Genomic DNA, 27,508 nt, shown 5'->3' with positions numbered 1-27,508 from the left:
CCCCTGACTTTCTCATTTCCAACGTGTGGCAAACTCACACTCTGTAACCAAAATCCAGTCGCTTATGAATAGGCATCATGATACCGGCAGGCCGATTGAAGCCGCTTTTATATTATCATTCTGCTCTTTTCCGCTATATTGAAAATGGTAATGGAATAAACTTGGAATTTCTCTAATCTATTTTCGATCTCTATTCTCACCCGTAAGCTGCTTTAGGTGCCAACTCGTTTCTGTGCAAAGAAGACGAACGTGAAAATGAGTTAAAAAAAAGTAGCGACTCGGAAGCGCGGCTGCTTCCGACGACAGTGATAATCACGAAGTCCTCCATGTTAGTCGATTCAATCGGTAGGTGCAGCAATAGCTGAGCCCATTGAACGTCCAAATTCTGCAATCTGTATCTAAAGCAATAACGAAGCATCAGCTATCAAAGCATTAATGGGTAACGTGAGAAAATTACTGCCGCTTCTGTTTATTTCTGCACTGGTTCCTATTGATTCTGAGGGGTCATCAAACGGAGCGTACTACTATGGAAATCCCTACGTACAGGCTTCCGGCTGGAGTAGGTAAGTTCGTTGCTAATAGACCAGAGATAAAGTGATGAGGGCGAAAAGAGAATCGCATTTAAAACGAGTTATCACCAGAGAATTGTGTTTACTTCGGTTGTACGGATGCGATTTAAGTGTTTCGGTTAGTGAAGATACTAAGAAATGTGTTGAAAAGTATGGAGTGAGGACTAATTCAAATATGTATTTTGTACACTGAAAAAAATGAACGAAATTCAGAAGATTTTTTCCGCTTTTGTATCGGCGCTCTAAATGACGGCTCGAAATTTTAAATCCGCATACATTTCAATAGCAACCTATGGGATCAAAAGACCTTTCACTTAAGTCTAAGTTTGTTAATATCGGTACAGTATCTCCAGGGTTGCCACATGCTTGGACTTCGCCCGGCAGTGGTGCGCCTAGCTAAGATAAGACCTGACAATTCTGCATAAAATGTTCAAAACGACGTATGTAACAATGAGAGATTCTCTTTGTTTACTTTCTCTTTTGATTATTACGGCACTCTTAGCAATCCTTCTCTCCAATTATTTACTGATAATAATAACTAAACCCTCTCAGCAGGCCGTTCAACTTTGTTGATTTTTGAGCGCTTGTTGAACGATATATTGCACGAAATATTCGTTCAATTTGCTGGAACGGTTTGTTGTTGTTTTTTCTCTTGCAAGTGTGAAAATTAAGTGTTACCTTTCCATAGAAAGAAAATTTGTTGTTATTCTACGTGAAGTAGAAGTATTTTTTTTTTTTTTATATCGTTTATTTATACCCGGCTTTAACCTAATTTTGGTCGTTCGCCGGGCAAGTAGAAGTATTGTGCAGGTATGTATTGTTAGTTTGAACAAATAAGTGGATAAAACTTCAGAAATTCTGCAGTAAAACTAGTCCAACGGGGCTCCAACTCCTCATGTTAAAAATGGCTCAACAATGGACCTCTGTCTGCCGGATTTGTTGAACGAAAAAAATGGCATTCGGTTTAACGGTCTGTTTCAAAATCGGCAAACGAAGGTCCCGTGTTGGCCTCCCGTTGAACGATTGATTGGACTTTCATTGGACCAATGATCCAACGTATTGGACCAATGAAGGACCACCGTTGAACGTTTTTTTCTAAGTGGGAAGCTATCATCTTTTAATTTGCTCTGGAGAAATTACCGAAAAAAGCGGGAATATTTCGCAATAATCGAAAGAGAAAGTAAACAAAGAGAATCTCTCATTGTTACATACGTCGTTTTAAACATTTTATACAGAATTGACTTTTTATTCTTCCTTTCGAGTCATCCTTCTCGTCATCTTCGCCATGTGGAAAACCTGTTTTAATCCACCTAGTGGTGTAATGATGCCTTTCTCATGTATAATATTGTGGTATGTTATTCAAAATTTTTCTCTTCGATTTTTGAAAGAAACCAAGGAGTTGCTTATGTATTTACTAGTATAACATACAGAATGAAACAGTGCTTTGCTCGCATATGTCATCCTTAAGAAAACGAAGTGAGTTCACTATTATATGCACTTCCGGCACCGGAACCCGAGAACCGGTAAAATCGAAGTCGGTTCGTACGGCCAAAAACTAACATGACGTACAAACTCTACAAGTTTTTATTCAAATTTTGAAGATTTTATACAATTTTGCCATCGCACTCTAAATGACGATTTAAATGTTTGTTGTATCCGAAAACATGCAGTAATTTTTGGTAGGACCATAAGACCTTTCATTTGAGCCTAAGATTGGGAATAACGGTTTTGAGTCCAGTTTAAGATTAAGAACTCGAAAAAACTATGGACTGAAAATAAAGGCAAAAACGTTTTCGGGAATTAAAAATTAACCGGCAAAACCGAATAAAAAATAAATTTCTCTTCAAATATCTTTTGAGTAATTTTATTTTAAACCTTAGTTCAAAAACCACATTTGTTGTTAATTTGTTTAGTGCGAATTTAATAGTGAAAAAGATACAGTTAAAATATTTTGTAGGCATTTTTTCAGCTCCATATTTCTGGAAAACGAACCGTTTGAACAAAAGGATGTGATTTCATACATAATGAATAATGTTGGACCGGCCCCCTGTCACGACGCCATCTTGATGAGATCAAAATCGGAACTTCAAAATCAGCTGATTGCAACGTAAACAAACAAACAGTAAAACATTTGTTTTACGCGTTTACCTTGTTTAGTGCACGAAAATTAGTGAATTTTGGGTCGACTCTCTCACAATAACTTGTCGGTTTACCTAAAATACAGCAGACAGTGTTTTGGGACATCAAGTGGAGATAATTCTCACAATTTGAGAGTCGTGATGAGTATCAAAACATCGCAGTGTATGGGGCTCGAAACGCGAGGGGCTCAACGTAATCGGTATACTTTCAAATGGCTGGTGCTCACATAGCGGTGTCAGATGGGTGTGTGGGACATATGCTTAATTATTACGTATGAGCTACATTATCCAGTAGGAACGATATAGCATTGGAAATAACATAAAGTGGTTCCCATGGTTACATATTGTTGGTATCCAGGGGAATACAATATCAGGCTCAATCGGAGTAAGCGATATTCAAACTCATCCGTCCACTTTTCAATTTAGACGGCAGTGTAAGTACCCGACCCGGCTCTGATAACCGAAGGACAATCTGCAAAATTAATGTGAGCAACAAAAGATAGATTTTCACAAGTAGTAAATTTACGTTTAGTGATCTTCCTCTTAAAAGTAGCCGTTTTAGACAAGAAATTCAAACAACTCAGATTTCTAATTAATAACACCGTTCCTGCAAAAACAGCACATTCAAACGAAACTTACATTTGCCTACAACTTGTTGCTTCATAATTAACTGCTTTCGAGCTACACCGATTAGAAAAGTTCGCAATCCCACATTAATTTTTGTTCTCTTCACAATATTTCGAGAACGACTGTTTATAGGAGAAAAGTTACTATGAGTGAATTTATTGCTTCTGACGTGTAAATTTTTTTTCTTTTCAATAATTGGTTATTTTTCATCGAGAACTTGAATTATTGGAAACAATCTGAAAAACTAAACAGTTCCAGTTGTAACTGTTTAGTTTTTCCGAAGACACGAATCGAATTAACGGCAATGTGTAGGTGGTTTCAGTAGCAGGTTGAAATAAAATTATGAAAAAAAACCTGTTTTAATCCACCTAGTGGTGTAATGATGCCTTTCTCATATCAATCATACTATCGTATATAATACTTTGTTTGTCGGTTTGTTTGACCGTCAACTCATAAAAACCATCAATTGGAAAAAATTGAAGTCGATTTAGAAATTTTTTTAAGGTTTTTCCCCATTTTCAGTGATGGTATACAATTTTTAACCCACTTTACCTTATATTTCCGGATCCGGAAGTCGGATCCGCATGAAATTCAGGAATTACGCATGAGACCACAGGACCTTTCATTTGAACCTAAGTTTGCGAAAATCTGTCGCGCCATCTATGAGAAAAGCTAGAACACATTTTCTTTTTTTTTTGCACATTTTACCCCATACTCCCGAACCGGAAGTCGAATCCAAATAATATTCAAGAATTTTTTATGGGACCTCAAGACCTTTCATTTGAATCTAAGTTTGTGAAAATCGGTTCAACCATCTCTGAGAAAAGTTAGTGCACTTATTTTCACAATTTTTTGCGCATTTTACCCCGTAATTCCGGAACCGGAAGTCGGATCCAAATAATATTCAGGAATTTTGTATGGGATCACAAGACCTTTCATTTGAATCTAAGTTTGTGAAAATCGGTTCAGCCATCTCCGAGAAAAGTGCAAAAAAACGTTACAAACACACATACGCACACATACACACACAGACATTTTGCGTACTCGTCGAGCTGAGTCGAATGGTATATGACTCGGTTCAAAAGTCGATTTTCACCTATATGAGACCTATATGAGAAAGGCAAAAATACCAACTACCTGTTTACATATCGGCTACAGTGTTGCCATGTTCACAGATTTATTATTTAAGATTATGTTTATTATCTAATAACGTTTAAAACCAAATAATTGTTCATACTTCTGCAGTTGAATTTTTTGGGTTGTTTTTTATCATCACCTGTCTTCAAACGAAAAGCTACAAATCGCTTTATTAAAGAATGTTTAAATTGTAAATTTAGTTTTCAAAGAACGATTCATTATTTGCACAAGTCTCAGACATAGGAGATAGTAATAGATTGTTGTCAACTTTTACCACCTCAACATATTCATCGCTATATGGCACTTTAATCGATGGAACATTAGTAAAACAATCTGACTTTTTCCATTTGGAAAATGTAACTTTCAAAAAAATTAGTTATTATATTCCATAACCATTCCTACAGTTTAACTTACGCCACAAATTCTCATTCCTGCTTTAATGACAAAACACGAAATATCTCCTTCATGTTGAACGCAAATTCGAATCCATTGTTGACGTCAGTGTAGTAAAACTTCATTCAATTCAATTGAAACTGAATGTGGAACACATTGACGATATCTCAACTGCAGTAAACTTCACACTCTGACACACACACAATGTTTGCTGACGGCCCGAACGGGCAGCATTCAGTTCATCACTCGTTTCTCTTCCAAACGAGGCTCAGTTTAACCACCGTCAGTTGATCTTTTGAAGTAACAAAATATCTCTTCCAATAGTGTGAGAGTGGCCTTCAAATGAGGTTCATGTAAACATTCGAATTGGTTCAAGATAATAGATGAAAGACAAACCAGATAGCTGACATATCAATCACAGAATACACATACATTAATTGTTTCCTCCTTAAGTTTTCATTTTTAACACTTTACTCCATTTATAATTCTATTCGTTCGAAATTGCTTACTACCAAGAGCGAAGACAATGAAGCAGCTAGACTACTTGGCACTTGAAACTGAGCAAGCAAAACTTCAAATGACTAGGTACGATTATTCAACTGACGATGAATTCCGGGAGCTTCACTTGAAAATGGCAGCAAAAGTCAAATGAATTAGTAGGGATATGCTGACGGTCAGTGGCTAAAAATTTCATTTTCATCTTATATTATTCGATTGAAAATGAAATTTTACCGCACTGGTTGACGTATTACCGAATCTTTTGGAAAGCGGAAAAAGTCAAGTTTGGATCCAAATCTTTAGTGCGATCACAGTGCACAACACTTCATTGTTCTCGTAAAAAGGAAACACACTTTCGAATTACCACTATTTTTCCAAATCTTTTTTGGTTAAACTTTGATTCACTAAAAAGAAAAACGGCTTGATGTTGAATTTAATTACACAGTGTTATTTTAAAAAAAATATTTATTACAGATGAAATTGAAAAAACAGTGAAATATTCTCTGAAAATTTTCATTTTCATTAGTGAACTAAAACTATACATTTTAATTAAACTTGTTTTCTGATTTTCTTTATACTTGGCATAATTGCTCGCGTACCCTGCAACAATTTTTTTCTTCTCACAATGTGCGGGTAGCAACATCAAAATCAGCCAATCAGAAACTGGTCCTTTCTGACATTAAATTGGAACAAAAGCAGTTGTCAGGTCTTGTCTTAGGGGCCTAGAAGAAGCTGCCGGACTTTTAAAAATTCTGCCGGGCCGCAGTAAAATTGAAAACTCCTGGAGATTCATGTGATTATATTCGTTGACAAAAAGTAGTCAAAAAGGAAATGTTCTCTTCTGAAACAGGACTCGAACTTGCAAACGTTCTCCAATCACTTAAATAGTCTGATATTTGATTCGGAATTCAGTGTAATTCCCAAATGGATTCCGATGCAACAATCGAATCCAAACCGACCCAGGTTTTAGCATTTGATTCGGAATCCATTTGGGAATCATACTGAATGTCGAAAAAAATCCAGGAATTTAAAGTGGTCATCTAGTGTGCCGGATGAAAAAGGGGGGTGGTGATGTCAGACGCATAACTGGATTTCGCGAATACTGACACGCTTCCATCACTCTGCTGAATATCAGTTAGTAGATCGATTGAGTGAGTTGTTCAAGCTTTCCCCGTTTTTCACTACTAGAATTTGAAACGATCACCTACACTAACGTACAGATTCGTTACATTAACCAGCTACTATTCTAAAACTGTATATCCTTACTTGAAACAAATCCTTTCAAATTTGCTAATATAGGCTAGGTACAACAAATTTGTAGTTTATGTTTCGTTTTTCTTTTTGAAAACATATTTAGTACGAAAATATCTGGTTCTTCACGAAATTTAAGTAAGAGACAATTACAATGGCCAGAAATGTATCGACGATGTTGGTTTTGCAATAGTGATTTAAATAATTGTAAAAAACAATAATAATATTTAAAATAATAATAATTATTATGAGAATAATACTATAATGGACAAATGACCAAATTTCAAAAAAAAATTTGAGATAATAAAATCAATCATTCATTCAGTAATAGCCGTTCAACCGAGAAGGTTGTGTATAGAAGCGTACAGTTTAATAACGCTGGTTAGTTTACACGCGTTAAATACGATAACGGTTGAACTACAGGTAGAGACCTGTTGGCAACAGCCGTTAAAACGTAAAATCGTGCTGCATAAGAGAGCCCTAGTGCTGGGCCAAGCTGGTGAAGGAAACAACAAAGGGCGTTTCCCAAGCTCTACCCAGGCCACAATATACAGCCACAAGTGCTGAGCAGGAGAGTGCAAAGGCACATTGAAGAAGAAGAGTGCAAAGGCACACAGAAGCAGGAGAGTGCAAAGGCACACCGGTGCGAAGGCACTTCGGTGCAGAAGCATATCGGTGCGGAGCACAAGGAAGAAGGAGACAAGACAACTCGGTCTTTCCACTGCCATACAACACGCAGGTATACACCGGTGACCTGCGCTGGTTGCAGCTGGCGAAGACAAAAGTAAATCGGAAATCGAGTGGTGCTGGATGTCAGGTAGCAGTAGCATCACATCCAACAATCAGCATCCAACAAGAACATCTAGAGCAACGAGGATCTACACGGCAGTGCAACGGAGATAGACAACAATTTCAAGGTAGAAGTTTTTTCTTTTCCTTTTGATTGAGTACTGTGTAGTGTTGGTTTCATTTTTTACTTTAAAGTTTGATTAAAAATTTTAATGTGATGGATGAATCCATGGACGTAAATCCTAGCATGAATCCTATACCCCCACGAACGAAAAAATATCAGGAGAGCTCTTCTGGGCCTTGGATAGTCTTTTTTAGACGTATATCAAAGCCATTAAACATTTACCAAATTTCTAAAGGTTTGACATCACGATTCTCTTCAATCAAAGAGATCATAAAAGTAAATAACGATAAAATTCGTGTTGTGGTAAATAATTTGAAACACGCGAATGATATTGTCTCTTCGGAACATTTCAATAAAGAGTATAAAGTTTACATACCCTCCAAAGATGTCGAAATTGACGGTGTTGTTACCGAAGCGAGTCTTTCGGTAGATGATTTACTCAAGCATGGTGTTGGTCGTTTCAAGAACTCTATGCTTGAGGGTGTGAAAATACTGGAGTGCAAACAACTGTACTCAGTAGTTTATGAAGAGGGAAAAAAAGTTTATCGCCCATCAGACTCGTTTCGAGTGACATTTGCCGGATCTGCGTTGCCGTCCCATGTCTATGTCGATAAAATTCGCCTCCCTGTTCGGCTTTTTGTTCCAAATGTAATGAATTGTACGAACTGCAAAAAATTCGGACACACAGCTACTTACTGTAGCAATAAACCAAAATGTATTAAGTGTGAAGGACCTCATAAAGATAATGATTGCAACAAGGAAATTGAAAAATGTATTTATTGTGGGGAAAGTCCTCATGAGGATATTTCAGTATGCACTGCATTTAAAGTGCACAAAGACAAAATTAAGCTTTCTTTAAAAGCACGGTCTAAGCGCACATATGCAGAAATGCTTGAAACGGTCATTGATGTCCCCCCTTTGGAAACCGAAAACGGGTTTTCAAATCTAGAGGAAACAGAGGACTCTGACTCTGACGAAAATAGTGAAGGTAATTCGTTTATCACTACCCAAGGGTCAGTTAAGAGAAAGAAGTCTTCTTCCAAATTACCAAAAAAGGCACCTAAAGTTTCATCTTCAAAAAAAGATCCCCGTGTTAAACAAAAAAAGTCAAAACCAAAGACTGTGCCTCCTGGTTTGTCAAATTCACAAACCAATCCAGGATCTAGCACAGAAAAAGGTAATAATCCTGTGGGCTCCATTTCACAGCCACCAACAGGATTACTGAAGTTTTCGGAAATTGTTGAATGGATTTTCTCAGCATTCAATATATCTGAACCCTTAAAGACCCTCATAATGGCATTCCTTCCAATAGCTAGAAATTTTTTGAAGCAGTTATCAGCTCAATGGCCAATTGTCTCAGGTTTTGTATCTTTTGATGGATAATTTATCACCCGCCGCAAATGATACAATCACTGTCCTGCAGTGGAATTGTCGAAGCATCATGCCAAAACTTGATTCATTTAAAATTTTATTGCATAGTCAAAAATGTGATGTATTTGCTTTATGCGAAACATGGCTTACTTCAAACATAGCATTAAATTTTAATGATTTTAACATTATACGTCTCGATAGAGACTCTCCGTATGGTGGAGTGCTTTTGGGAATTAAGAAATGCTGTTCCTTTTATAGATTAAACATCCCTTCAACTTCTAGTATAGAAGTTGTTGCTTGCCAAATAAACATTAAAGGCAAAGATATTTGCATAGCTTCGGTTTATATTCCTCCAAAAGCACAAGTTGGACAGCGACAGCGTAATGAAATGGTTGAAGCCCTTCCTGCTCCACGATTGATTCTGGGGGATTTAAATTCGCACGGAATGATGTGGGGTTCCGGTTACAATGATAGCAGATCATCTTTAATACAAAACATTTGTGACAATTTTAGCATGACGGTATTAAATATGGGTAGCATGACACGGATCCCAAGACCTCCTGCACGCCCAAGTGCATTAGATCTATCTCTTTGCTCAACATCAATTCGACTAGATTGCACCTGGAAAATATTGCCTGATTTACACGGTAGCGATCATTTACCAATCATCATCTCAATTAGCTGTAACAAATGTATTGCTAATTCAGCTAGTATTCCATATGATTTGACAAAAAATATCGACTGGATTAAATACCAAAGTAGTATCTCTAGTATTTTGAATTCAATGGAAGAGCTCCCTCCACATGAAGAATATGACTTCCTCAATTGTTCGATTCTGGAGGCAGCAGAACAATCCCAAACTAAACGCTTTCCTGGGCCAACGACTAACAGAAGGCCTCCCAACCCCTGGTGGGACAAAGAGTGCTCAGAGGCTAAACTCGCAAAACAAAATGCTTGCAAGACGTTTCTAAAACGGGGAGGAGGAACACCTCAGAATTTTGAAAAACTTATGGTTTTAGAAACCAAGTACAAGAGCATACTTCGAGCCAAAAAATGTAGCTATTGGAGACATTTTGTCGAAGGTTTGTCAAGAGAAACTCCAATGAGCACTCTTTGGAATACGGCCAGACGAATGAGGAATCGTAACGTGGGCAATGAGAGTGATGAATACTCGAACCGATGGATATTTGACTTTGCTAGGAAAGTTTGCCCAGATTCTGTTCCTACGCAGAGCATTATACGGGAATCTCCTCCAAATAATGGTTTTATTAATAACCCATTTTCAATGATGGAATTTTCTATAGCACTCTTGTCTTGTAACAATAACGCCCCTGGGTTGGACAGAATTAAATTCAACTTGGTGAAGAATCTGCCCGACCTCGCAAAAAGACGTTTGTTGGAATTGTTCAACAAGTTTCTTGAGCAAAATATTGTTCCACCTGACTGGAGACAAGTGAAAGTTATCGCCATTCAAAAGCCGGGGAAACCAGCTTCCAATCACAACTGATATAGACCCATTGCGATGTTGTCCTGCATCAGAAAATTGTTCGAAAAAATTATTCTACGACGTCTCGACACTTGGGTCGAGACGAACGGTTTGTTGTCAGATACTCAGTTTGGCTTCCGTAGAAATAAAGGGAAGAATGATTGCCTTGCATTACTTTCGTCTGACATCCAAATTGCCTTCGCTCAAAAGCAACAAATGGCATCTGTATTTTTAGACATTAAAGGAGCATTTGATTCAGTTTCCATTGATGTTCTTTCAGACAAGCTCCACCAACATGGACTTCCAGCGGTTATAAATAATTATTTGCACAACCTTTTGTCAGAGAAGTGCATGTATTTTTCACATGGCGATTTGGCAACATTCAGAATTAGCTACATGGGTCTCCCGCAAGGCTCATGCCTCAGTCCGCTCCTCTATAATTTTTACGTGAATGACATTGACAGCTGTCTAGTAACCCCATGTACACTAAGACAATTGGCAGATGATGGCGTGGTTTCAGTTACTGGGCCCAAAGCTATTGATCTGCATAAACCATTGCAAGATACCTTAGATAACTTGTCCGTTTGGGCTGTTCATCTTGGTATCGAATTCTCTGCGGAGAAAACAGATTTAGTCGTCTTTTCAAGAAAGCATGATCCCGCGCAGCTTCAGCTCCATATGATGGGAAGAATGATCCAACAGGTTTTAACTTTTAAATACCTCGGGGTGTGGTTCGATTCCAAATGCACGTGGGGAGGACACATTAGGTATCTGATAACGAAATGCCAACAAAGAGTAAATTTTCTTCGAACAATAACAGGATCTTGGTGGGGTTCTCATCCGCAAGATCTAATAAAATTGTATCAGACAACGATACTTTCAGTGATGGAATATGGATGCGTTTGTTTTCGTTCCGCTGCAAACTCTCATATTATCAAACTTGAGCGAATTCAGTACCGTTGTTTGCGAATTGCTTTAGGGTGCATGCATTCGACACATACAAGGTGAGATGAAAAAACTGCAACCAACTTCAGACTGCTGCCATTTCTAAACCGCTCGTCCCACAGCTGTCAGATTTATTCTAGTGACAGCTCATTATATTATTTACAAGCGCACAAAAGCATTTTGGTGGGAATTTTTCAGAAAAAAAGTTATTTGTGATGGAATTCAAGTGTGATAGTGTGATTGCTTTGCATTTGGCTGGAAAACCACAAGTGGCTATCGTTAGAGCCCTCCAGCATTTAAAAGTGAATAAATCTTTTGTGTCTCGTACCATCGCTCGTTACCGTGATACTGGTAGCGTAGCCCGACGTCAAGGAAGTGGACGAAAAAAAACAGCAACATCGGCAGAAATGGTTCGAAAAGTGAAGAAGCGAATTGAACGAAATCCGCGTCGCAGTGGCCGAAAAATGGCTCGTGAGCTGAACATATCGCAATATGCCATTCGGCAAATATTGAAAAATGAGCTTGGACTAAAGCCATTGAAGTTCCAAAAAGTGCAAGATCTTACTGATGCGCAAAAAAAAGTTAGACTCGAAAAAGCTAAAGAGTTGCTTCGCTTGGCCGAAAGTGGTGAACTGCCGGATTTGGTTTTCTCCGATGAGAAACCATTCGTTATCCAGCAGTTTGTAAACAATCAAAATGATCGTGTTTACTTGCCAGAGAGGTCAGCTGAAAATTTGCAACTTCGGTTGGCCACCAGAACTCAAAAGTCGGCCATGGTGATGGTGTGGGCCGCCATAACAGCCGATGGTCGCTCGCCGCTCGTATTCATCGACCGTGGGGTCAAAATAAATGCGCAAATCTATCGCGAAAATATTTTGGAGGGAGTTCTGAAGCCCTGGGCACGCAAACATTTCGGCCGCAGACCTTGGACATTCCAACAGGACTCAGCACCATCGCACTCAGCACGCGCCACCCAAGAATGGTTAAGAAATGAGGTTCCTCGCTTCATTTCCACCGCACAATGGCCACCAAAATCTCCGGATGCCAATCCGTTGGACTATTGTGCCTGGGGTATTTTGGAAAGCAAGGTTGGCACTAAAAAATACCAAAGTGTCGATCATCTCAAGCAAGCGCTTCGCCGAGAATGGGACAAAATACCGCAGAGCCACTTTCGGGCAGCGTGTGATGGTTTCATTGGCCGTTTGAAGGCCATAGTTCGTGCCAAAGGTGGCCAATTCGAACAAATCTAAACCGATTCTCAAATTTGATGTTATTTCCGACATTTTTTGCTTTCATTCAATAAAATTTAAAAAAAAATGAAAAAATTATGGCGTTTTACTTTGTTGCAGTTTTTTCATCTCACCTTGTACAATGAGTCTTGAAGTTCTGGCGGGAGTTCTTCCATTAAAAGATCGATTTTGGGAGCTTTCATCACGCCTGCTAATAAGATGTGAGGTGCTGAATCCCATGGTAATTAATAATTTCGAACGACTAGTCGAGCTTCGATCTCAAACAAAATTTATGACAGTATATTTTAACCATATGTCACAGGAAATCAACCCTTCAAGATATATTTCTATCCGTGTCAGCATCCTAAGTGCCCCTGACTCAACTTTATTTTTCGATACATCCATGCAGCGTGAAGTGCGTGGAATCCCGGATCACCTACGCTCGACGGAAATCCCAAAAATATTTTCAAGTAAGTTCAGGCATATTGACTCTGAGAAAATGTTTTATACGGACGGATCGCGAATTGAAGAAGCGACAGGGTTTGGTATGTTCAACAATAATGTTTCGGCCTCATTTAGGCTTCAAGAACCTGCATCTGTTTATATAGCAGAGCTAGCAGCAGTTCATTATAGTTTGAGTGTAATCGTCACATTATCTCCAAACCATTATTTCCTCTTCACAGATAGTCTGAGTGCAATTGAAGCCATTCGCTCAATCGCTGCTGGCAAAAATGAACCGTTTTTCTTGGGTAAAATAAAACAGTGTCTGAACGACATATTGAACAATAATTATCTAATCACTATAGTCTGGGTCCCGGCTCATTGCTCCATTCCTGGCAATGAAAGAGCCGATATTTTAGCCAAACGTGGTGCTATTGAGGGTGAAATTTATGAGCGACCGATTGCTTTCAACGAATTCTATAGCTCGTCTCGCCAAAGAACACTTGCCAGCTGGCAAGCATCTTGGGATAGAGATGATCTGGGTCGTTGGATGCACTCAATTATTCCGAAAACATCGACAAAGGCATGGTTCAGGGGACTGGATGTGAGTAGGGATTTCATTCGTGTGATGTCCAGACTCATGTCCAATCACTACACGTTAGATGCACATCTCCTTCGAATTGGGCTCTCCGAGACTAATCATTGTGCTTGCGGAGAAGGTTATCGGAATATTGATCATGTCGTTTGGACATGCGTGGAGTATCGTGATGTCAGATCTCAACTAATAAATTCTTTGCGTACCCAAGGTAGACTATCCAATGTCCCAGTTCGAGACATTCTTGCTTGTCGTGACCTTTCATACATGAAACTTATTTATCATTTCATAAAGAAAATTGGAGTTTCAATTTAATAAAGACCCCTTTTAAGACTTAGTTCTGATTCCAGCTGCGTCCATGAGTTCAACCAATAGCTAAATTAGAATAAAAATTATGTAATGATACAAACAAACTCGAAACAGTTTATGAAATTATCAACAAAATGTCTGAAAATAACAGCTTATTTTATAATTTATAGAAGTTAATCGTTTGGTTCAAATAATATTTCCGAGTAGATTTCATAATTAATGACGAGTTACCTAAGATGATATTTAAGCTATAAGAGAATATGTTTTAATAAATTCAAAACGTTGTGACTATGTTAGAATTAAATTAGGATAAGAATATTATGTAAAAGTGATGCTACGGCGAAGAAAAACTTATGTAAACTACCTTAAGAAATAAACGTATTTATGGAGAAAAAAAAAATCAATCATTAAAAAAATATCGATTATTCAGCGCGGATTCAAGCTAATTAACAAGATGGAAAATTATTGGAATATATCAAGAACTTTAACACTTTTTAAACAAATGTGAATGTTTAGCGGTGTTAAGAAATTCTTTCCTTTCACAACATTTTTAAATCTGTATTTTTCAGGAGAAATAAAATACAGATTAATCTGTATATGTGGCAACCCTGTTTCGCACGGCATATTTCGAAACGATACCTATACTACACTGAAATGAAAATCTTATGTATATTCATTAGATTTGTCATATGAATCATATGCCGAATATAATTCATAGAAATTATATAGAAACTTATAATCTTTATTTAATGTGTACGTCAAATCTAAATGGACGTTATCATAATGAAAGTTATAAAAATATCCCATATAATTTATATGGAAATCCGATGAAAGTCGTGAATCGTACTGCTTGAAGCTGAAGGAATAGTTGTGTCCTCGATATTCGTCAACTGCTCCAGATCATTTTTTTCAGGAAGTTCCGCATCTCAATGTAATTTTAAATCGCTGAAAAAACAGCTCATCCAACTTCGTTCAAGGATATGCGTTAACGGACCATGAAATAAATATCCGGTACGTTTCATTACTCTATCTGTCTAGTAAGATTCATTTTTTTTATTTTCAGTCTCGGGATCTCACTTCTCTTTCGCAAATATCATGAGGTGCTCCCTTACCGAACGGAATACTAGTATTAGCTTGAATCCTCAAAGAAAAGTAGTAGTTTGCAATTATCTACTATTCGTATGACCTCCATTGAAAGTTTATATATATATATATATATATATATATATATATATATATATATATATATATATATATATATATATATATATATATATATATATATATATATATATATATATATATATATATATATATATATATATATATATTACTAAACTGGTCATATGGTATATAAATATGAACCTATCTAATTATTAACTTTTTGTTTGAGTGTTTGAACAGAATGATTTTACAAGGATAAATTTTTAAATATTACCATTTAATCCTGTTATAAGTATATCACGTCACTATACAAATTCACTATGTATCTCACGACACTATAAATCTTGTATAATAAACGTCACATCACATATGCACATTTCGAATACAATTTATATTCATCTTCAGTGTGATAGTTTTGTTTAGTTATTGAAAGAATGCTGTAATGTTGTTCCTTTTATATGAAACGGAAGTAGGTAGATTCTTACAACAAGTAGGTAGGTAGATTCTTAAAAAATGAAAGAGAGCTAGTTAAACAATTGCGGGAAAAGCCAGTTTTTTATGTTAAAGCTGACAAGGGAAACAAAGTTGTTATTATAGGTAAGGATGATTATGACAGCATAATCATCCAAAAAATTAATGACGGACCATATAGGAAACAAAGATCCGACCCCCTTCCAGAAATTATCAAAAAAATAGATAAAACTCTCATAGAATGTAACCCTAACTTCGATATCAATCTCAGCCGCCTCAAAGTCCCTAACCCTTCATTACCAAAAATCAAAGGATTACCTAAAGTCCATAAACCTGGGAATGAAATAAGGGAAATCATCTCTTCAGTAGGAGCCCCTACCCAAAAAATCTCCAAATGGCTAGTGGAAGAATTCAAAAATATGCCGAAAAAGTTTTTTAGTAGATCATCCAAGGATCTGGAACGGGGTTTATCACACCATTTTAAGTCGAAAGTAGCTGAGCATGCCTTTTCCGAAAACCATGACTCCACTACAAATGACATAAAAATTTTAAGACAAATTTCCAACCCATGGAAATTAGATTCGGCAGAAAGTCTGGAAATTTTCAAACACAATTCCACTTCTTTACTAAACAGAGACCAAGGAAATAGGTCTTCCTGGCTCTTTAAGTTACTACCTACACACAGGGGACAGACAAACATAGAAAACACTTAATCTCTCCCTACCCTAAACAAATTAGATAATTTTTTCGAGGTGTTTATACCTGTTGTAAGAATCTACCTACTTCCGTTTCATATAAAAGGAACAACATTACAGCATTCTTTCAATAACTAAACAAAACTATCACACTGAAGATGAATATAAATTGTATTCGAAATGTGCATATGTGATGTGACGTTTATTATACAAGATTTATAGTGTCGTGAGATACATAGTGAATTTGTATAGTGACGTGATATACTTATAACAGGATTAAATGGTAATATTTAAAAATTTATCCTTCTATCTAATTAAATTCGAAGTGAATTTAATATGCACTTCATAAATTGTTCCAATGTATGTTGTGCGGGTATCTATTAATGGTTATAAGACGCGCCAATAAATTTGAATCAGACTGGAAATTTCATTCGTTATATGGAAATCCTGTAAAAATAATGTTAAGAAGAGTTTTATGTTTCATAAGATTATCTCATATATTTGACATGATGTTGAACACATCTTGTAACTATTATTAGAAATGCTAATACAAAAGAAGATGATACAATCCATTCCAGGCGGAATCAGTAGGTGCAGTTGGAATACACATTTAAATCCGGCTCTAATTCCGGACAAATTAACTGAGCAGCGCTTTCATGACGATTGACGACTTCCACCAGCAGGCATTTGGTGTGTGTGTGTGTGTGTGTGTGTCCGGCGGTGACTGCGAATTCTTCGGCACAATTCTCCTGTTCGGCGCTGACCTAATTCCAAAAGCGTGAGGTCTTCGGTGTTGCTCTTTCCCGTATATCACGCTTCGGTAAGTGTTGCTCAGAAAATAATAGAAAAAGTGAAATCTTTATTTTCTAAATTATTGAAACACTTCTTATTTCAAAATACGAGAGAGGCAAACAAGCGTCATGTGTTTTCCTCTTTGATACTCGTTGATACTAAACATTTCAGAAAAGTTTAATTTTAAATTATTTGAGTTTATGTCACACAATTAAAAGTTTTATCATAAAATTGTGCTCATATTTCCTATGGCATGTAGCAAAAATTATGTGGATACGTTAGGTACAACAAGAGATATTGACGATCAAAAACTTATCACTCTCTCAGAGGGAAAATTTTGAAAAGGCGCCCCATAGTAAAGTAAGTCGTATTCGCGACGGGATTCAAGTTTGCTTGGTTTGTTTTGATATAAATATAAATATAAAATGAACATTTATACCCAGAAGAAGTTTACTCATCGATTTTATGTTCACTTACTGACTTGATGTTCAGCTGTGCAGTAGGTTATAGAAATAGTGAATGCTGTCATCATGTTCATATAGAAACTAGCAACAAATAAGCAATAAAATTTCTCGAAATAACTCTTCGCCACGTACAGTTCCAAAATGCGTTCGTCGTAGTTTGTTTCAGCGTGTAACATTTGACACCATAGTTTGTAAGTCATAGTTAGCACTGATTTATTCGTGCAACAGTTGGCTCCAAAAGGGCTCTTTCCTCAGTGCCGTTAGAATTCACGGTCCACAAAAAAAGTGGATCAGTAAAGTGTGAAAAAGTGAAACCCCTGCCTCAAACCGGGACCACTGAAAGTGTTAATAGGATTGAACTCATTCTTTGCTTCGGTTGGATTCAGTTCAAGTGATCGAGAATTCATCTGGGAATTGAAAATACGAGGGGGGCTTGAAAAGTTAAAAGAGATACTAATAAAAACCTAAGACGAGACAGCAGGCTTCCTACTATTATTTTGTTGGCTTTCCATGAGCCCTGCTGAAGTATAACAGGTCATGATAGTTGACTGTACACCGCAAAACAACCTAATTTTAAGTACATTCCACCCAATTTGGGGGTTCCGATCAATAACCTAATTTTAGATAAAGTGGCTCTAGGTAGTTTCCGTAAGGCACGTGCAAAAAAATTCTCAAAGATGGGTTTTATATACTCTACAGTTGAGTCGTATTGACTCAATTTCAGGTTTATACGGTTTACTTAATTTTATCTTATTGAACGAAACTATGTTGGGTGGTTCTGCTCTTTGTATTTTGACAACAATGGAAGGAGCGAATGAAAGAAAAGATTCAAAAGAACTCAAAATAAAGTAAAAAGAAGTCAAATAATAGGTAGTTTCCATTTTCCGTATATGTGATTAGCAGATATTTGATTCAATGAAAATATTCTAGAATCAAAAATCTCTGGCATTTGATTCAAGAACGAAAAATCTTAATGAACATCCATGAATTTGAAGAATCGGTATATTTAATTCAGTTTAATTCAAGCGTCAACATAATTTTTTATTTTAATCTATTGATTTAAAGACATTTAATGTACTGTAACAAGCATTTGATTCTAATATTTTTTTGATTTTTTTTTTATTCAAAAGACATCGTTATTCAGGCCTATTTGCGTACAAGCTTTACGTGGTCGATTGAGCCGATTTTTTAAATAAAAAATTCTTTGTATTCGATCTCGTTGTCACCCTTTTTCTAGGGGGTGAGGAGCTTCCATTTCCCTCCTGCGAGGATTGAGGGGCACTTTGTTCGTGGCTCGTCTCGTCGTCCATTGACGCATCGGTGGCATTGTTGAATTCCGTCTTCTTTTCGTTTTCCTTGTTATTCGCAGTCTTGATCTCGTTGCTAGTTACTGTAGAAGCGCCTTGTTGTACATTGGTTGCAATTGCTGTTTGGTTAGATGGTGAAGGTGATTTTGAAACAGGAGCACTGCACTCACTAGTTTCCGTTGTTGAGCGGTTGTCCTTGTTTTTGTTTGTTTTGTTTGTTTTCGCAGTTTCAGTGCAAGGTTTGCCGTAGTGTGCAGGTTGTTCACAAAACTGACATGTAACCAGTTGATTTTCATACGTAATCAGCGTTTTACACGGATGTTTCCCGTCTTGATTAAAAATGATGTAAGATGGAATTGCTTTACGTAGTTGCATACGTACCACTCGCACGCCATTCCGGATACCCGGAAAAAAATTCCGCCATACTTCCCTTTCGATGGAAAGAACTTCACCGTACTGCGACATAGTTTCCCGAACATACTCATCGCTGGACTGCGGGGGAAGGTCATGCACGCGTACTTGTATGGCATTGTCCACCATGTGCACAGGAATTTTGTATTTAATGTTGTCACACTCAACGCTGTGCACCTCGTTGTTAACCGAAGCGAATGCAATTGCATCGCTTTCACGTTTAAACATAATGTACACACAGTTAGACGCCTTGTTGAATTGAATCTCAGTTACATTATTAGCGTCTAGATGCATTCGTTCTTTAAGTAAGATTTCAATTTCATTTGCTGCTGGTCTAACTTTGCAACGCTTGAAATCTATACAAATTGAATTTGGCCTTGTTGGCCAAGTTTCAGGCTTTGTTAAATCGTATTTGACCATTCCGTACACTCTATTGTTCACTGCACTGTATTGTCTTTGTTTCTTTTGCTTCGACCGCAAACGATTCTCGACTGCGTTGGCTGAGATGCGAGCACGATTTGTGATTTTTTTTTTGATTTGATTTAATATAATTTTTTTGATTTGATTTAATATAATTTTGAAATTCAAATCCATATCTCAATGTATTTGAGTCTAATATGCATTGTCAAACTAAATTTGATTCAAAAAGAGTTTTATTTGATTCAAATTTTAATTCAAAAATAGTTTTATTTGATTCAAACAATTGTTTGAAGTTGACTTAAAGACTCAATATATTAAGGCATGTTTGCCGGTTGATTTTACAGCATAAACAATTGATCTATGGGTCACAATACATTTTATTGTATCTTGATAAGATTTTTTTTTCATTTCCAACGATCCAATGTATTGTTTCTACGATTCTACAATTGAATTTATTGTACACGTGGTGTTTCAAACAATATGCTAACTGTGCATTTGATTGTTTTCCAAGAAAACATGTATGAGAAAATTTTATGATTTGAATTGTTACGATACTAAACAACCTGTACATTCTATTGTAGACAGCATGTTCACAATTTATTGAATAGTGTATTACAGTTCATTAAAATATTTTTCAATGGTCAAAGAAAAAATGTGGAAGGGTTTGTAACAGCAAATCGTATTGCTTTTATACAATATTTCTCATTCGGGCAGGAGTGTTCTAGTTCTAGATGCATAATTTATGTCAGGTTTCGAATTTAAATCTAGAAATTATAACAAATGAAACTGGCAGCCCCAGCAGCGTTTTATATGAGTTTCAAATATAGAAAAACTAGAACGGCAGCGTATACCAGTTTTAAATTTGACAGTAGTACTGTTCGAGTAAATAGAACTGAAACGGGGATACCATTTCATTTACATTCCACTATTCATATAATAATACTTGTTATATTACCAACAATTTCGTCGTATGCTTTGTGGTATTGAGTTATCCAACATTTGGAGATTTTATCAATATCTATGTAGAGTACCTGCAATAACCGCAAAAAAAACCTCATAACCGGATTCTTGAATATTTCAGAATACGAAATCAATTGTTGCATTGTTGAATATACGAGGTCTGTTCAAAAAGTTCCCGGAATTTTTTAATTGCGCGCGTCTGGAGAGTCCGGTGGTAAAAATTTTTTTTATTGTGTTGGTACATATGTCCCTAATGTATGGTGAAATTTTCAGCTGTATTCATTGTTTACATTCTGTCTTGTAGCGACTGGTGTAGACGTGTTTTTTTGAGGTCGACGATTTTTGTTAGTTTAAATAATGGAAGAATTGAAGAGTCAAAGAATTTGTATTAAATTTTGCGTGAAAAATGAAATAAAGTGTAACCAAGTGTGCGAAATGTTACAGAGAGCCTACGGCGAGTCTGCTATGAAAAAAACAAGTGTTTGCGAGTGGTATAAGCGTTTCCAAGATGGCCACGAAGACGTTGAAGACGACGAACGCTCCGGTCGACCCAGCACGTCAATAATCGATGAAAATGTGGGAAAAGTGGAAAAAATGATTATGGATGATCGCCGAATCACTGTTAGAAAAGTTGCTGATGAAGTTGGCATATCAGTTGGCTCATGCCATCATATTTTTTCAAATGTTTTGGGCATGAAACGAGTGGCAGCAAAATTCGTTCCAAAACTGCTGAATTTTGATCAAAAAATTTTTGATTTTTTGGCTAAAAACAAGACTTTAATCATGCCCCAACCTCCTTATTCACCAGATATCGCTCCGTGTGATTTTTTCCTGTTCCCAAAGTTGAAGAGACCCATGAAAGGACAGCGTTTTTCATCGATTGAAGAGATAAAGGCAGAATCGCTGAGAGTGCTACAGAGCATTACAAAAAGTGACTATCAGGGGTGTTTCGAAGACTGGAAAAAACGCTGGCATAAGTGTATTATATCTAGGGGGGATTACTTTGAAGGGGACCATATAGATGTAGACGAATAAATAAATATTTTTTAGAAAAATGAGAATTCCGGGTACTTTTTGAACAGACCTCGTAGTTTATTTTGTGTTTAAATTTCCTTTAGCCATTGTCACTAATCTTGCAGCTACCACTGCGAAATACGATAAGAATAACCCTGTGGTAAAGAAAACTGCATTTTCTGTTTGTCAAAGTATTCTTCATAAGGATCAGTGTACTTTTGTATGTGAACGAACCAATTTCTTATCCACTCCGGTGTATGTCTTCAAAACACGCCCTTTGAACGTATCAACAACTTTTTTACCATCGAAAAACGTTGACCGCGCAATTTATTTATTTTACATGAGGGAATAAGACGAAGTCATTGAGGGCTAATATTAAAGCTGCACGACTCATTTGTTCAACGCAATATATGCGAGCTCACATTGTCGGAATGATCGGCATAATTCATCTTTGACGGTTTGTTTCGCTCCCAAATATTCCGGGAAACAAATTTCTTAATGGTTATACCACAGAAAACAGATTTTCAGGCTCACATATGAGCTGTGTGTAAAAGTTTCTCATTTGGCGTGGCAAATAATTACAGATGTCACCGCGGGCGACACCGTTTTGGGACACGCCTTCACATGCGATACTATGGCCCTTATTGCCAGTATCACTACACGGTGAAAACCAAGTGATTGTGACCCTTATCGGTATTACTTGACGGTCAAAGTCAAAGTCTTGGCATTACATTCCTTTTGTGGAATTTGGCCTTTTTATTTCAACAGACTTCGCAGCCGATTCTTAGTGTACAGAATCATTGCATGGCTAATACTATGGATCCTACTGACACTAAGAACCCTTCCAGGTCGGGGCTCGAACATACGACAACTGGCTTATAAGACCAGTGTCCTATGCATTGAACCGCCAACCCGGGACACGGTGACGGTGGAAATCAAATAAACTGGATGTATGTCCTTATTACGGAAGTTGCTCGGAAGATTTTTTTACATGTTTGAGCGACGCTTTTAAAATTTTAAACACCCACCATCCAGAGAATTTCGGAACCAGAATCCGAAAGATGTTTTTTTTCTAATTTTATGGAAATGAATCGCATTGAGTGCAAATTGTTAACGAATTCAAAAATGTCGTATGTCTTAACGAATCAACAAAATTTTTGCTACATGCCATCGGAAATATGATCACAATTTTATGATAAAATATTCAGTTGTATGACATAATCTCAAATAATTCAAAATTAAACTATTCTGAAATGTTTGGTATAAACGAGTATCAAAGAGGATAATTCATAAGGCGCGTTTGCCTTTCTCGTATTTTTATAGCTCATAGCTCAGTGATCTGTGAAAGGATTTATATAATTCAACTACCAATAGAATCGAAATTTTTCAACTGTATAGAAAAAGCATTGAAGTATTTCAATAGTACACTATTGAAAAACCTGTCTCATTTGACCCAGGTCAACACCAGCCAATCACAACGCGTTCTGAGGAAGAGAACAAAATATCTGCTGCTGTACAACAAATCGTTCGAGAAAATGTTCCGAACAGTGTTTAATATCGTCGTGAGTTACACAATTTGGTCCTTCTGAAAGGCAGGAATGAATCCCGTACAGCATCCGGATAGTTTCTTTCAATGAAATGCAAATCCGAAATGAAATAATCGAAATTAAAATTCTATATGCTGCTATTTTTATAGCCGTTAGGACCGCCCATTAGTGAAAAAGCTACAAACGAAATCAGGTAAAAACAAATCTCTCAACAAAAATTCGCGACTACGAAGTTGAGTTTGACAGCTTATGTGTGTGAAGTGGAAGTAAACAAACAAAAGAAAAAAGTGATAAATTTTTAAACGTACCGTTTTCTTCGATTTTAGTTTTGCTGTTTGAAATGGTAAGTACCAGTGTTTCTTAAAATCATTGAAGATACTAATTCAGCTAATGAGTATAAAAAAACCGCTTCGAGTGATGTCTATTTTCTCATGTAAAAACAAATGATCGGAATGCGAAAAAAAAGTAAACATAATTTAAGAACAATATTCATGAATGAAAATCTACTCCTATTTTTGAAAATTTTTTAAATTGCATTGAAACTACATGTTTTCTACGTTTGTTTTAATTTTTTCGTCGAAGTGTTCACTTTAAATGTGAAAATAATGCATTTTTCGATTCATCTTCAGGAGCCTTCAAAAGGTGTTACGTGCACTACTTGTCGGAAGATTTTAGCTACGCTGCCGGAGGAAACTGTTCGGATAGTTGGAGTAGAAGAGATCTACAATGATGGATTTGGCTTATTCTCGACTTGTCTACAGTCATCCTCCAAGTGTAGAGCCGAACACAATAAAAGTTTGCACTAGAAGTGAACGCTCTGCTTGGTTATTTGCATGTACTTGCAAAACCAGTGATGGAAAACGCAAACATGTGATAGCTGTTTTGAATCGTTTATTGAGGTTTGTTTTTTTTTAAATCTGTGTTCGAGATCACAAAATTATTATTTTGATTTGTTACAGAAACTCGACTCAATAGAACGATTAACATCCAACGAGATTAAAACAAGCGGCGGTCGGATATTCCGAACCGATAACATCATGTTTCAGAACATTTGGCATTTGTTCATTATTTATATTTTATTGTCAGATAAATAAATTTAATAAATACATAAATATATCAGTTTACAAATTGACGACACGCATTGAACGACAATCGATAAAATTACGGCTCAACTCCTTAGTAGGGACAGTAAGCAGCGGGTACAGAAGAAGTCCTCAAAATTACTCGCTTAGTTGGACGGTTCAAATCTGAGAACAGAATACGAATTACAGTTGTCTGAATTTGAGCTAGAACAATATTTAATACTTACTGGGGGGAACGAAATTTATTTCCAGAGAAATGTGATTTGCACCCAAGCAGTTTTCGTTGACTCATTCTGAATCGTTGAATCCATGTTATGCATCGTTCATTTTACTTGTTTGGGAAGGATTGAATCGATATACTCAATATGGAACATAACACACTGTTCTCATCAGTATAACAAACACTGTCATGAAATGTTTTTGCAAGCCCATTCGAGCAACTTTTCAGATCCATGACCTACAATATTCAGAGAAAAAAATTCTTTAATAAGTCTCAATTACCTTCCTCTGTATCGTAATTCACTGGTTTACCGCATTAGAATAACCAAGAATAGTTGTTTGATCACAAAATTTCAAATATTGTCTTACCTATGCGGATTACTAGTGCCGGAAGAGGAGTTCTTTCTCGCTTTTTACTCACGAAATACCAGCAATGATGTACCGCAAAATATATTTTAATGACTAAATAGGAGTCGTTTAATCTTTTTAGTACTTCAACGCACAAAAAATCAATTGAGCAAACAAAGAATCAACTAATTTTACTTGAGTGAAAAAGTACCCTGCTTTGTTTACATTCACTTCACACACAGATTAAACTTTCATAGATAGCAGCACCGTTCCTTCTAGGTCGCGAATTGGATCTATCGCCACTGCGAGCAGATGTATTTTGTGTCGTTTGCAAAGCTAGTTTCGCTTCTAACAAGAGCGATTACGTCACAGCTGCCAGTCATTTGCATTGGTGAAAAAGCAACGGTGGAGAGCATTACACAAAATCAGCCGTTCTAATGGCTCTAAAAGTTTTTTTAAAGAACTATTAGGATTTGTTGTTCGCAAATCGAAGGTAAATATCCTCAGTTTAGTGCCAATCTAAAACAGTTTGGTTAGATTTGTGCACTTTTCGCTGTGTGAAATTCACAGTAATCGAGATCAAGTGAAGCCTTCTTTGTTTTTACGAAAAATGTGGAAAAGGGGAATGCTTGCATAATTCATACAATTGATCAACTAATTGATATTCGGAAGTGTTAAGGAACATATCAGTTGTTTTCGTATTCACGGCATCCAGTTATGTCTCTGACATTACCCAGTCGCCTTTTTTATCTAAAATATATAGTTCTATCTAATTATATAGCAGGTGCAATCAAATCGAAAAATCTTTTCTTGATTGATCGAGCAGTAGATGCTCAGAACCTGATCACTGTTCGTACGAGTTGATATTCCGTTTTTTTAATTTGAACCTCAATATAGAAAACAAAGACGTAGTCCTACGCCAACAAAAATAACTTATTTGATTACAACCACTTGTTAGATAGAAAAATAAAATATTGAACTTTCCGATTCTTATAAACTCAAGTCTGAAATCGTTTTGCCTAATTTATTTCAGTCAACCAAAGAACGGCGCCGACCCAAGAACAGTAGAAAACAACCAGTGGAATAACTACCAGCAGATTGGTCTTCGCAATACTTACCCACGGCCTAACAGTATATCGGATAGATCAAAGTTCGCTCGAGATTATTATGATTGGCGAAACAATATGCCGGATCCAGCCCAAATGGGACGTAGCTATGACTACTATCAGCCATTTTGGGGAGGAGGATACCCGATGCGTCAACCGCCGATTGGTTACCCGACCGGTTATCGATCGTACAGTTCGTGGTACGGTCGCCGCAGTGGTCCACCGGATTACTACAACTATCCGTACTATGACCCTAGAATGGCATGGGATGATTGTTGCCCAAGAAGACGAACCAACAGTAGAAGGTAATCGGGGCATGTTCTGGAACGCGTTTTATTTTTAATCGACATCGATCTTATTTTTCACTTACAGAGATGATTACAGCTACTGGGATAAGGCGAATTACGACGATGTGACCACAACGATGAAACCTGTCTCCACTACGATTCGACCCACCACCAGAAAACCAAAACTATTCGTTCCCAATGTGTGGGGCTAGCCGATCATGAACATGTTCTAGCATAAGTTATTTAGAATTTGAATTTATTTTTTTTGTAGAACATTTGTAAATTTGTAGCTGCGCTCATTCTGAAAGAACAAACCACGGTTTCGCAAATTCAAAAATGAATTTAACTAACAACGGAAGCAACAACGAAATTTTGGGAAAAAAATATTGCCCAGAAGGAGGACTCGAATCAACCACTTTCCCTTTTACCGTTGAGATGCTCTACCAACACATACTCTGAACACATTCCAGAAAGCAACCCAATTAAATTATGCTGAACACGTGCATGATACTTTGTACGCGCCAGTCGAAATTCGTACTGTATCACTGTTCGTCAGAATCGTCATCTCAGTAATCTAATAATAATTTTGAATCTATTCTAATGTCAATCTCTACGTTTCGCCTTTGTCTCATCAGTGCATTAGCAGTTTACGCTCAAATTTACGCTAACGCCACCGAATGATCCAACATAAACTGCTGAGCAGACATAAAATTAATGCTTTTTGTATATACAATTGTTGCACCGAAGTGCAATGTATTTAATAACGTGGAGAAAGAATCGAAACTATGTAAATTGTAGTTATTTAGGGGTTTTCGTATCGCATGGGTTGCATGTTAAGACCCATGTCTACTAAGGATAAGGATAAACCAGCAACGATTGACGCACTGGAAGCCAATATTGAAGCATTTATTCGTTAAAAAACGGCCGATATCTTGGAGAGAGTGTGCCAAAACTGCGCATGGGCCATCTAAAGCAGAGCCACGGCCAACATTTGCATGAAATCATCTTCTATACCTTTTTAAAAAATCACCCCTTAGGTAAGGTAACAGCTCTGAGCTCATATTTCCATCTCATCCCTTCATCTCATAACTTTGAACATGAATCATATTTTTCAACGTAACTGACGTAACAACGTTATTTCACAGTTTCGTGAAATATTTTAAAATGTTCATTTAGGTTTTGTCACACTTTCCCATTAAAAAACGTGCTTACTCCACCTAACAGTGAGATGATACCTTTTTTATCAATACGCATGTTATTTTTGCGTGAATATTCTTCGATGTTTTTAGATTTCATGAAATAATTTTCATGATCAATCG

The 27,508-nt window shown here is 36.8% G+C and overlaps 1 protein-coding gene and 1 long non-coding RNA gene across 2 annotated transcripts; one reads left to right on the top strand and one right to left on the bottom strand.

Moving 5' to 3' along the window:
- Nucleotides 1–321: 321 nt before the first annotated feature.
- Nucleotides 322–26,417, top strand: LOC131430424 (uncharacterized). Its single transcript, XM_058595415.1, has 3 exons — nt 322–563; nt 25,830–26,207; nt 26,275–26,417. Exons 1-3 carry the CDS (start codon nt 436–438, stop codon nt 26,399–26,401), a joined length of 633 nt encoding a protein of 210 aa, XP_058451398.1. The 5' UTR covers nt 322–435; the 3' UTR covers nt 26,402–26,417.
- On the bottom strand, nt 24,283–24,908 carry LOC131430425 (uncharacterized). Its single transcript, XR_009229526.1, has 3 exons — nt 24,818–24,908; nt 24,457–24,686; nt 24,283–24,394 (listed from the first exon to the last, which is right to left on the bottom strand). It is a non-coding gene; the product is annotated as an uncharacterized LOC131430425 (long non-coding RNA).
- Nucleotides 26,418–27,508: the final 1,091 nt, after the last annotated feature.

This window comes from Malaya genurostris, chromosome 2, assembly GCF_030247185.1.
Source record: "Malaya genurostris strain Urasoe2022 chromosome 2, Malgen_1.1, whole genome shotgun sequence".
NCBI lineage: Eukaryota > Metazoa > Arthropoda > Insecta > Diptera > Culicidae > Malaya > Malaya genurostris.
The sequence above is the reverse complement of the archived record's forward strand: the minus strand, read 5'-3'. Positions and strand labels throughout refer to the sequence as shown.

Coding starts and splice junctions, on each gene's coding strand:
- LOC131430424 (XM_058595415.1), top strand. CDS start 436: ATGGGTAACGTGAGAAAATTACTGCCGCTTCTGTTTATTTCTGCACTG. Junction 564..25,829: donor CAGGCTTCCGGCTGGAGTAG/GTAAGTTCGTTG, acceptor AATTTATTTCAG/TCAACCAAAGAACGGCGCCG. Junction 26,208..26,274: donor AGACGAACCAACAGTAGAAG/GTAATCGGGGCA, acceptor TTTCACTTACAG/AGATGATTACAGCTACTGGG.